General features: G+C 45.1%; 1 protein-coding gene across 4 annotated transcripts in view; it reads right to left on the minus strand.

The window, feature by feature from the left end:
• The window catches only part of OTUD5 (OTU deubiquitinase 5), a 58,288-nt gene that overhangs the window by 3,641 nt on the left and 41,698 nt on the right, over window positions 1-12,949 (minus strand). For all 4 annotated transcript variants that reach the window (XR_014025314.1, XM_081319448.1, XM_081319447.1 and 1 more), the window contains exons 3-7: window positions 3,683-3,747; window positions 2,734-2,890; window positions 2,443-2,591; window positions 1,033-1,218; window positions 641-851 (exon numbers count right to left, since the gene is read on the minus strand). Coding sequence is in view for 3 of the 4 variants with exons in the window: in XM_081319448.1 (XP_081175574.1) it covers window positions 641-851; window positions 1,033-1,218; window positions 2,443-2,591; window positions 2,734-2,890; window positions 3,683-3,747 (768 nt within the window). In the remaining variant the exon portion in view is untranslated. The remainder of the gene's footprint in view (window positions 1-640; window positions 852-1,032; window positions 1,219-2,442; window positions 2,592-2,733; window positions 2,891-3,682; window positions 3,748-12,949) is intronic.

Below are 12,949 nucleotides of genomic sequence, written 5' to 3' on the forward strand. Positions count from 1 at the left end.
AGCACAGGGCTCTTCCAGTCACCCTTTGCACCTTCCAAAGGAAGGTCCAGCCTGTGTAAGTTAAGACATGTTATAGCTTGGTTAGTAGCATCTGTAGGTATGGCTTTAATACTATTGCACAAGTAACTTGGTTCCTGGATGAAAACCCACGGCAACTACTTTCTATGTAGGCAGGACATTGACATGTTGCATAACCAATCCTGTCTTAAGGCTGACAATTAAAAATACACAGAAGCCTTGTTCCCTCCCCCCTCTCCCCCCCCAAAAAAAAAATATTGCAGGTGATTTGTTATACTGAAATGATGTGCTGGCACTTGTTTGACAAGGAAACGTCAACTTCTCCATTCATTAGCAATCTTTTCATGTAACGGTCTGAGTGACTTATGCCAGAAACATTAAGTGTCCGAAAACGTACGGTATGAAAAAATTAGGGAATCTTGCATGACAAAACCGCAGTCTTAAGAAATGTGGTTATCCAGGGAGATCCCAGACATTATTTTTGTAAAAGAATGTTATTTAATCTTGGGAGAAGCAGGCACTGTCTCAAGGATGCTGTAGGAATCACGTCACCCGACACTGCCCTGTAATGTCCCAAACACTGCAAGCTTCCACCTCCCACCCCAAGCCACAGAACACTCACCTGGAGCACATGGTGAGGGGGGCTTGGTAAGTGCGAGGGCTGCGGTGCTTCCAGGAGAAGAGGGCTTGGCAGCATTCAGCTCATTGTGCAGCTCGGGGTGTTCCGGGGAAGAAGCTGAGCTGCGCTGACGTGGGGAACGGCCGCTCCATTCTTCCAAACCGCTCGCTGCGGCCGCCGTGGCAGAGCTGCAAGTAGCACTGGCTTTGCGGGGCTGAGGGAAGAAGAGCAGGGGTGCTTGTCAGGGAGCTATGGACTTTTTTTTTTTAAAAAAAAATAAATTTCAGTTTCCAAGAAGGACTAAATTACTTGTGCCCATGCCCACAGTCCTGCAGGGACCCCAAGGTATCTTGCCGGCTCCCATTTGCCTCCTGTGCAAAGAAAGAGAGCCAAACCTGTCTGGCCTGCTTTTCCTGGTCACGCAGCCACTGCAAATAAGACTCCCTGGCAACCTGTTCTTCGATAGCCTCGTTGGTGGCTTCCCAGTCGGTCGCTCGCTTTTTATCCTCCAGCATCTGCTGCTCGATCCAGGACTCCTCCGAGGTCTTGATGGCGTTCTTCATCAAGGACTGCTCGGCGTACTGTAAGGAGCAAAAGGAGATTTAGCCAGCCCATCGCAGGCCTAACAACCCTAAGCCTTTTTTCTTACAACAGAGAAGCTACAAAATGTGAATGTCCCTCCAAATACCAGCACTGGGGCAGAATGGGAAGCATTTGCCTGATGGCCACCTAGGGACAACAGACAACAGACAGGTGCTCAATTTCCCCCCAACACGGGGAAGAGGAGATGGGTTAAACTGCCGTAAGCTATACAGAAACAGCCTTGGAGAATGGTTGCTTTGCTAGATCTAGGAAGGAAACAAATGGTAAGCCTCCTGGCGGCTGAAGGGTCAGGCTGGGAAGTTTCTAAATCATGACAGCTTGAAGATACGTGACTTCAAATTTCTGGGATTCCCCAGCTGGCACGGGAGGAAGTGCTAGAGGTGATTACTTGAGATGTGTACAGACATATCAGGATGACGAGTAGGCCATGATTTGAACAGATTCTCTCGTCCCTATAGGACGTGGGACCCCCCAACCTATGCACTACAGCAGTTTCTCAACCTGGATGACTTTAAGACGTGTGGCCTGGCTGGTGCCATGTACGAACAGGCTGGCGGCGGAATTCTGGGAGTTGAAGTCCACGCAGCGTAAAGTCACCAAGGCTAAGAAACACTGCGCTAGGGCTTAAAAAAGAGCTACCTGTTTAAAAATGTTAAAGCTCCCCCAAATCTTGGGTGCAGTCCTTTTCCCAAGCATCCTTGCCTCCAAATGTTGCCGTCAACACACATTTTTGAATGAGGCAGAAAAGAAAAATAGTAACATAATGATTACAAGAGAAATAATTATACGATCGCCGTAGTTAAGTACTTGAATTAAGGTAAAATTCAGTCAAAATTAGCCTTGGCCTAGGGTCCAGCTATTCCTTTATCTTAGACATGTCCATCTTTGGAATGCAGCTCCAAAAGTCAAACATAGACCTTAGACCGCCCAAACGTTGGGTGTCCATTCTGGAAAGTTGTGCTCACAAAACCCACTGCAAGTTTCTCCTTACCCCTCCTGACCTATAAAGTTTTCTCTTTGCCCCAATCTTCCAAAGCCGGGCCGTGGCCACGTTCCTTTCTATTATCCTGGATAATAGTGCAGCTAATAGTCCAGTTCGTGAGGCACGAGAGTGGAACAGGATATTGGCCACCAACCTTTTGCCCATCCTAAATAGCCTCCTCCTCCTCCCCCCCCCCAGATGTCGACCAGGAAAAACTCACCCCTGGCTTGAAGGAGGGCAGCCCTAGTCCCACCCCAATGGTAGCCTTGTTGGGGTTCACCACGGAGTTGTAATGTATGTTGCGGTGATAGCTCACCCGGATGGGCTCATCCTCATTCTGATGGATGCCATGGAAAGTATTGATGGGCTCTGGAAGGGAAAAATGGCAGGACAGGATGGGTGACCTTGGCTCTTCTGCGTAGGACAGGCAGGGAAGCAACAACTCCACTTGCCCAAGTGGATGTTCAGAAGCATCAGGGATGCAGCTGAAAGAAGGGACAGGTGCCTATACCTGTGCCATACTGGTAAACCTCCACAGGTCGGTTGTACATCTCTGCCATAGCCTGCATCTCAATGTGGTTGCCATGACAGTTGTTTTTCCGTTTGCGGTTAATGTAAGTGGTGAAATCTTCCGTCACGTAATTGGAAAAGTAGTCGGCGTTCTTCATCTGAAATGAGGGAGGGCCTCAAGATGAGAGGGAAGCAGACAGACTCCCAGGTGGGCAAAAGCAGCAAAAGCAGGACAATAAGTTTCCCAGGAAAGGCTCTCAGTATACATCCTCGATGTTTATCCAGTCAGTGGGAAAAAAAGGGCTCCCTTTGCTCCCCGATCCAAGCCACTGGGAGTCATGTTTTAAACAAGGCCACCTGTACAACTGAGTTAACCCAGAGACATGGGAAATGTTTGGGGGAGAGAAGGGGAAGCAGCTTCTCCTCTGGCATACCCAAAATAATTTTGCCGAATCGTTTCCCTTTTGATGAGATTGTGCAAGGCCAGCGCTGACCCTATCGCTTGCATGCTATTCACAGATGGCTGCCTGAACCTCAACCTTTACAAGCAGCTGGTGAATACAGAAGATTTAGTCTCGACACCTTTTGATCTGTGCTAGCAGATTTGGGGGTGGGGGTGGGGTGGGAGAACAGGAATGCTGTGGGCTTGTTTTTTAACAGCGAAAGGCGGCTACGAGTTGTGGAGGCAATTTTTTTTAAAGGGGGGGGGGAGTCCTTTTTTCCCCCACTGGCTGGATAACTGATGACTGTAGTAGCAGTTACAGAGCTTCAGGTTTCAGGAAAATTCCTATGCAGGAAAGAGGCACTTTTCCCCAGAGACAGCTGCCCAGGAGCCTAACCTGATCTGCCCTGGTTCTTGCCAGGATGCCTGACAGCTGCAGTCCTGAATGTCAGAGTCAAACAGACGGAGGTGGAAATCTGCCCTCCACAGCACTCCCGCTCTCACTCACCAAGTAGTCCATGCAGTGCTTCCTGACCACTTCGTGCATGTCTTGGTCACCGTATACTTGGTCAGCTATGAAAAGAAAACAGGAGGGAGACAATCAGTGCAACACCACACTTGGCTTCCCAAGAAAGGCCTAGAAAAATTAAGTGCAGAAGTCTAGGGTAAGGGCAGGGGTAGGCAACCTTGGCTCTTTTATGACTCGTGGACTTCAACTCCCAGAATTCCTCAGCCAGCATGGCTCAGCTTGGAAACCTCTCCCTTTCCCCTCAGCTTGGCTGGCTCAGGAATTCTGGGAGTTGAAGTCCACGAGTCATAAAAGAGCCAAGGTTGCCTACCCCTGGGTTAGGGTTTGGCCCCAATCCCTTTTTTTCCTTGCAATCTTAACAGGGAGAGATAAGTGACTCTGGGAAGGAGATGAGGTGCAGAATCACTCCATCAGCAATGCTTGACGACCAATTTCGCAGCCTTTCTTTTCATCTAAATTCACCCAGTCCTACTCCCTGCTTCCCCCCCCCCCCACACACACACTTTTGGTGTCGTATGTTCCAGACCGCAAGTTTCCTGACCGTATGTAAGCTACTCAAAGATCCTGAAGAAGGATCAATAAGAGTAAAAAATGGGAGATCTTTTTGAATCTGCAGCCAAGAAGGCCGCAACCCCAAATCAATTTCTTGTTCTTTTACCCGGGATGGAAATTCAGTTCCAGATTTTTTTCTGAGCACAGAAACAAGTTTTTATTTTTGATATTTTTTTTAAAATGCAAGTTGTGTAGCAGTACGAAAAAAACAAGGGAAGAAGAAATAAGAGGTGCTACGTAGGAGACGTTGGCTTCTCTCCTTCTCCTGAGTTGAAATGCAAAGTCAGCAATCATCATTTGGCTTCTATGAGTTAATACTTTCTTGAAGGCAAGGGCCGCCAATCCCATGCCTCACTTTTAAGGATTTGGTTGATCATGAATTCTGCAACTTCCATCAAGAAGTTCAAATTCTCTCATGGCAGATGAACATGGAATTAGGGGTTTGCCTTTATAGTATGCAATTTTATTCCACTAGTACCGCCTGCAACACATCTTTGTAATACATCAGTTAGATGGCATTGGATCAGGGACATCCATTAAACTGAAAAAGTTTCATTTCCTCTTTCTTCAAGTACTAGATTATTCCCCCCCCCCCCCCGTTTGCAGTAACAGTTCAAAAATAAGTCAAACTAAATCTTTCACTGAGTAATCTAGCAATCAAAACCTGAACACTTTGGTTCCATTCTTCATCAACTAAACCACAACAAGGGAGCAGATGAAACCGTAATGAAAATGATAAGAGGTGCTGAAAAGGCAACAAAAAACAAGACAAAGCAGCTTTCCCATCTTAAAATGGAAGTCTCTGCAGGTTGGAGGAGAGACAAGTGAGGAAAAAGGCAAAAGTTCAGGAGGATCACAAAATGAGAGGCAGTCAAAGGAACATCTCTGGAAAATAAATTACCCAGGCAGCACCACAGCTTACTGAAGAAGCATTTACAGAGAAGGGCCAACATTTCTTCCTATTTTGATTTGTTTAGAACAGTTTCTGCTTCCATATCCTGCTGCAACTGACGTCACAGAATTTAATTAAATTACTGAATTAACTTAGTTCAATCAACAGCACTAGACCTGGATTGGTGAAAGTTGATCTCATTCAGACTGTTTTAGAAAAAAAAAGATTCCCAGTTCTGTTCTTATCAAAGCACAAATACATGGTTCAAGTATTTTTTGTGAATCGGGAGCCGTCAAATCCAAAGAAAATGGGAAATGGGGTCACAAACAAAAGAGGAATTTCTTGAGATTCCAATGAAACACACCAAAATCAACGTGAAGAATTTCTTTGTTGAGCTATATGTACTTTTGGACCATGCCCTACAAATGTTGGTGCAAATGGTGGCAACATGGTCTTATTCTTCAGTCAGTTGTGAGATGGGCCGAAGAGGTGAGAAGACAGATCCATTGGGCCCTTATTTTTGCAAAAGAAAAAAAAAGTTGGGCTGGAAAACTTCTATGTCTTGAAACTCATTTCAGAGGGGCAATCTTGGCGCAGGGGCCTTTAGCAAACTCTAAAATGGGGTCTCATGCAATATTTGCAGACCACCCACTCATTCTCTGCAGGGGATAGAAGGAACTACAGGTATCCTTGATTTACAACTGTAATTGAGCCGGGAGTTACAACAGTCATGCCATGCTGATAGTTTAGTGGGTTGCACCTGATTTTGCAATCTTTTTTTTTGTGGTGGTTGTTAAGTGTATCACTGCAGTTATTAAGCAAATGCGGTGATTGTAAAGTGAATCCACTGACCTCAATGGGTGGTGGTTGTTTTTTTTTTTTTTGCTGGATTGCAGTCATATGACAGTGGGACACTGCAAATGGCCGTAAGTGCAGGCTGGTTGCCGAGCACCAAAAATTTGATCATGTGACTAAGTGTGTGTGTGTGTGTGTGTGTGTGTGCAGTGGCGTAGCGTGGGGGGTGCAGGGGGGGGCGGGCCGCACCGGGCGCAACATCTGGGGGGGGGGCGCTCGCACTGAGCTGCTCAGGGAGCCTCAAGGGCTGCACAGAGTCGGCTTGGCTCCGCTCTCGAGCTGCTCTTTCTTGCAAAGCGAAACGAGTCCGGCAGGTGAGATGGGCGGCCACATAAACTGAATAAAATAAATAGAAGCGCCCAACGCTCCGCCCAGGCTCAGGCCAACCGCAAGCGCTCCGCAGGCGCCCCGGCAGGCTTGGCCGAGCGAAGACGGACCCGCCGGCCGGCTGGCCTAGCTTCGTGCGCATGCGTGGCTTTATTTAGCGGGGCTCACGTGCGAGCTTGAATGCAGCGGCTCTTGCAGGTCGGAGCCCCGCCCAGCCGCCCTCGAGAGGGACCCGGAAGCATCCCGCATGCGCGCGACTCTTCTTGGAAAGTCTACGCCGCTGCGGGGCGCGTCTTTTCGGCGGTGCCATGACGTCACCGGGTTAAGGGGCGCAAATTGCCCCGGGTGCTGACAACCCACGCTACGCCACTGTGTGTGTGTGTGTGTGTGTGTGTGAGAGAGAGAGAGAGAGAGAGAGAGAGAGAGAGAGAGAGAGAGAGAGAGAGAGAGAGAGAGAGGAGAGAGAGAGAGAGAGAGAGAGAGAGAGAGAGAGATCGATCAGAATTTCAAATCTGGTCTGCAAGTAGCCCTGGGATGGAGTGTTAGAACTTTGAACGGTTGCCGAGCAATGGCCGTATATTGAAAACTACCTATAATAAGGAGATAGCGTTAACCACACAGGCACTACTTTGCTGCAGCCTTTTTCCAGATGCGTTTAAGTGCAACTCTCACTACCTTCAGCAACTCGGATCAATGATTATGGGAAGATGAGTGCCGCAGTCAAACATTGGTGGAAAGCAAAGCTTAGGCGACAATGCAGTTGCTGTAGAGCAGGGGTCTTCAAACTTGGCCCTTTTATGACTTGTGGACTTCAACTCCCAGAATTCCTCAGCCGAGGCATGCTGGCTGAGGAATTCCGGGAGTTGAAGTCCACAAGTCATAAAAGGGCCAAGTTTGAAGACCCCTGCTGTAGAGCTTGTCAGTTGCTGTAGCAATGGCGAGGGAGAATTTGGCCTTTTGCATCTTTCCATTCAGTGGAGCTGGCATGGCAGGGGAAGAACAGGGGGGAACGGAGGAAACAAATCTTCAAAAGCAAGAAAAACTGCACGGCCAACCCTCTAGGACCTCTGGACCCCTTCCTCAATGGCATCATCAGGTTTCACCACGCCTGCTTCCTGCCTCTACTTAGAGATCCTTGTAACCAACAATTCCTCCCATTTTCCTGCACCATGCCTTCTGCCTTCCCTGTTTGCTTCTCTTCCTGCCTTCACAACTGCCTAGCTAGCAGATCTGCCATTGCTTCAAGCACAGACAAGACTTTTTTTTGTGCAACTCCTCTGAAGCTGTCAGGAAACACAACATCCTCATGGGGCATATCTGGAGCAAACAGCAAGACATTCCCCCCCCCCATTTGAAATGCACATCAATGAGAATAGATGTAAAGCAGCAGGTTCTTATTATTCTTGGGGGGGGGCAGGCCAAGGTCTTTCGAAGAGATTTAAATAAAAGTTATACCACATGCTCAACTGCAAACTAAATTAAGTCATTCAGAGATTCAATCCTTAATGAAAGGAGCTGTTTTTCAGAGGAGCATGGGACAACCACTCCTTGCATTCTGCCTTGATTGCTTTTAAGGTAGTGCTTCACCTGAGAAGTCAAACGATGGACCAGCCAGCTCTCCTAATGTTCTCCCTCTGGATTTTATTTATTTACTGGGACTTTCTGCAGAGTGGAAGAGAGAGGAGACATTAGCTGTTAGATGGGCTTTCGCTCAACTACCCCAATGGGAGACACCTGCCCTCCTTAGAGCTGTACCCAACCAAGCTCCTTCTGTGACCATCCCCTCATCAAGTAGCAGTGAGAAAGCCAACAGTCAAAATGATATTGCTCAAAAACACTTTTGGCGGGCTGCAGCACACTGCATCATGGGAGCAGGTGACTCATCTCTTTCCCCCCCCCATGTAAACAAGGATGTGGTTTCCGATGTGGAGAAGTAAAGCCAGCAGTTCCAGCAAATCACATGGGGCATGGGCTTTTCTCCGAAACTGGGGTTGCGGTTATGCTAAGCCTCGGTTTTTGTTGGTGAGTGCGCACGCTACACACAGATGCACCAAACTATAGGTTAGAAATAGAAGAAACAGGTACCACTGGGACTTTGGATCTCTACGCTATCTTCCAGGCCATGCTTGTGTTTGTTTGTTTTTTTAACAGAGGTCTCTGAGATGCTATTCCCACAGCCCGCTGCTTAAAACACAGAGGAAGGAAAAGCTATAGAAAATAAAGAGGAATGCTTAGGATCTCGTGATTGCAAAAAAATGCAATTGCAAAAGTGCTGAAGAACAAAAGCTTCCTACTTTATGTGTTCCTTTTTCAGTTCTTTTACTTTCCAAGAATGCTTCTTACCTCAAGAACTGATCTAACCATGTTTCTAGGGAAAACTGTTGAATAGTCAATTGCGTAAATGAAACACTTCCCTAAGCATTCACCAGCTATGTTATCTGCAGGTACCAAGAATACCATTCTAACTCAAAACAATTTTATTTTAATTTTTTTTGCCAGAGAAGGCAAGACTTTCTCTAAATCCTGAGGTCCTGGACTTCAACTCCCATCATTCCAATCAGCAACAATATCCCAATAAAACCAACGTATATCAAATGCACAAGGGCGAAGGAGTCCAAGCTTTACAATCATGTTGACCACAACCCCATAGTATCATGGCCTCTCTTATCTGCACTTTCAAAACAGTTGAAATTCAGAGAATTTCAGGAGTAGCGCTGCTGATTCGGTGTGTGTGCAAAACTGATCGAGATACACTTCAGTCCTGATTAGTTGGTATTTATTTATTTAATTCAATTTATATACCGCCCTTTTCCCGAAGGACTCAGGGTGGTTTACAGGGCAAAATTAAAACAATGCAATATAAAAATTAAAATAAAATTGAATCAATAGCCCCAAAATTTAAAATTACCACACATTTTCTCTTCCATCAGGCTGACCTGGATTGATGATGGGTTTTTAAATATGTTTTAATTTTTAATTGTAGTTAATTTATTTTGGGGCTGTTGTTTAATTCGTTTTTTAATTTTTGTATTGTTGTTTTTATTGTTGTAAGCCGCCCTGAGTCCCTTGGGAGATAGGGCGGCATATAAGTCCCAAAAATAAATAAATAAATAAATAAATAAATTTGCATTATTTTTGAAAGACCTGGGGAAAAGCAGTTAACGTGACCGGTTCATACTTTTTTCGTCATCAAGCCAAGTGCCAGCAAGCTGATCCTTCTTGCTTAATATTAGTTGACAACACTGAGCAAAATTGCAAGAGATGGTGATGAAACTGTCCTTTAAGGCTGTGAATTTCTCAAATAAACTGATGTCAAAGCTAGTCACATCAATGTTAAGTCCTGCAAACTCAAGATGAAGATAACTTTTGATCATAGGATTCTAAATATTGTCTTACAATGTTCAGATGTGCACCATTGTTTTGTCATCAAACAGCGTTATCTGCGTATGAGCACAAATGGTCCAGGGGAAACCCCAAAGGTTTATAATCAGAAACATTTCTTTTGAAAGATTAAGGGTGGAAAATCCCCAAAGCAATCCAATGAAGGCCAGATGTAGAATGAAGAATCCAGACTTGGGAGGTCAGATCCAAAATGGGGAAGACGTTGGAGAAGCATTCCTGATCAGAAAAACATTGTGCACTCCATTTCTGTGAGTCCCTTTCACTTGTAGCATTGTGTTATCAGAATGTAATTGTTTTCTGGCTAGAATTAAATTATATTAAAATGGGAAGTAGAGGCAAGTGACTAATCTCCAGAAGATGAACTACAATGCAGTTCAAAGAAATGCAATGCTTTTTGGGCTTTGAAAATCCTCAGCCTACACCAAAAAATTCCCCCAAACATCACAAAACAAATTAAGCAAGGTGTTAGAAGGGAAACTATCTGCACTACATAAGTTAGGTAAGGTTGTATTGCAGTGAGTTAGCTAGTAGATAAATTAGAATACATCAGTACAGTAAACCATTGCTTTCTTGAAAAGTTCCTTTTCCTCCCTGTTTTATATAAACAAACAAACTAAACTATTTCAAGGATTAAGTTGAACCATTCAGTGAATCTATTACTTCCTTTATTTATCCAAGTGATAAAAGAAACCCCCAAACCTGAAGTTAGGGAGTCAAGTCCTATATCACTCAAAGGAACCAAGTTATCTTTGTTGATCAAACCCTTGTCAGTCCCCTTCCCCATTCAACAGAGGCTGAGGCCACAGCTTGCCAATAAAATATATGTGGCTTTGCTTGCAAAAAGATTCAAAGCCCACCAATTGCTTGATTGAATTTACTAACGGGATTGACTCTCAGCACTTTACAAAAAAACAAAACATATAAAAAAGTCAAACAATGGAACAATATTATAATAAATGCAGCGCCCCAAACACCTTGCAGAAGAATGCCATCTTCAAAATTATCCTGAAAGATTCCAGGCTATGTCTGGCATCTTTCTAATCCGCTACCTTTTGCATTTCTACTCAAAAGTTGCAGAAGTAGACCTGCAAGAACTTCAGAACGGGCAATTTGGCACTACAATATGTAAAAGCAATTGCACAATTTTATCACTGGAGGGTACCCCTTGTGAACGGTATCATCAGAGAGAGTGCAGATTGTGAGGGTTGTTCCCCATGGACTGGCCACACCACAGCATGGAAGATAACTGTACAAAGTACTTTATTGTAGCACACAACTGTCCCAACAACAGGATGTTGTTTAATTCCACCCTCCTAGGTTTTGCAAGTTGATGTAACCACTCAAATAAGACCATGTAGCAAATAAAAGTCTTAAAGCTTATAAAGCATTCAATCTTTGCCTCCCCCCAAAAGTTATTGCCCTTGTTGGGATTAGGTGTTGCCTCGGTGCGGTTACACCTCTTCTGGCTGCTAGCCAAGCTCTAGGCCAAGCTCTAAGCCAAGCTCTAGGCAGGAAACACGGGGGCTTAGCCTGAGGGAAGTGGGAAAGCATTTCTGCCTCATTGCAGCTGCTTTCCCCAAGTGGAGACAGCCATCTCAGCATCATTCCCTCATACAAATAATACAGGCTTTGCTTAAACTGTGCACTGTAATTCCTGATCCTTCAGCATTATTTCAGTTGGGTCCCTTTGTTTCAATGCATCACATCCTTAGTCAGTCAGCTATCTTCTTTTGCACAGAAGGCAGGACACCATTGAAAGGAGATGCACAATTGCCTCAGGAGTGAAACTATCTTGGATGTCCTTGCCTAGTCTGGCACCTTCCAAATAGGTCTTAGACCCAACTCTAGAACTGCCAGCTAGCATGGCCATCGGAGAAGGCTGATCCTGAAAGTAGTCCAGGGTATAATATGGCATGCCCTTCTAGCACCACAGTTGGCAATCATGTTTAGAAGGCACCAAATGGATAGACTTGACTTTAAAGATTAAACAGAAAGAAGACTCAGTTTGCTTTAGAACATGGGATAATTTCTATCAATGGCTAGAAAAACGAGTTAGGGAGAAAGGAATGTGATATGTAATTTTGAATATATATTAGCAAGAAGGAGGCTATTGAGTGATTAATTAACATATTGTTTATGATAATTAGGTAAAGGTTCCCCCGCACATGCGTGCTAGTCGTTTCCGACTCTAGGGGCCGGTGCTCATCTCCGTTTCAAAGCCGAAAAGCCAGCGCTTGTCCGAGGACGTCTCCGTGGCCATGTGGCCGGCATGACTAGACCCCAAAGGCGCACGGAACGCTGTTACCTTCCCACCGGAGTGGTCCCCATTTTTCTACTTGCATTTTTACGTGCTTTCGAACTGCTAGGTTGGCAGAAGCTGGGACAAGTAACAGGCGCTCACTGTTACGCGGTACTCGGGATTCGACCCGCCAAACTGCCGACAAGTTCAGCGTCCTAACCCACTGAGCCACCGCGTCCCTTGCTTATGATAATTAACTCTTATCTATTATTGTTTGTTAACACATGGACCCAGACATTATGCTGTTGGTAAAATATTGAGAATGTTATTTGGAAAAACCCCAACCCCAACCCCAACCTGAACCCGAACCCAAATCCCAACCCTAACCCTGACCCCACCTTATTCCCAACCTATAAAAACTAATAAAATCTATACAAATAAAAAGAGGCACCAAATGAAAAGGCCACTTTAACTTCTTACCTTGCAACTGAAAGCCTAACTTCAGGGAAGAAAAGATTTCAGCAAGAGGGTTGAAACTATCCACCAAAAGCTCCTGTATGAAGGGTTCAAGTATCGGGACATCTTTTTCTTGATCTTTCTGTAACAGTCTTCAGGGGGTTACCAGTCCAAGCCGTGTCACATATTTTAATACTACTCTCTTACTATCAGGCATGACCTGCATTACGAGAGCATCTACTCGAGAGGAAGGCTTGAATATGCTTCTTGTACTACAGCCAATTACAGCAGACAACACACGAAATGGGCTGTAGTCTAATATTTTCTTGAACTAGTGTCATACAATGGGAAAAGACTGGTTCATGCCGCAACATGTTAATCTTTATAGTGCCACGTAGTTGTTCTTTATGTTACAACATGCCTACCTCTTGAAATGGTTAAAACAATTACAGCTCCATGACCTGGCATTAATTTCTGGCATCCAGGCAGATGACACTTTTTCACTTTCATGTTTTTTTGAAAA

This window comes from Vipera berus (genome assembly GCF_964194415.1).
Source record: "Vipera berus genome assembly, chromosome: 2".
NCBI lineage: Eukaryota > Metazoa > Chordata > Lepidosauria > Squamata > Viperidae > Vipera > Vipera berus.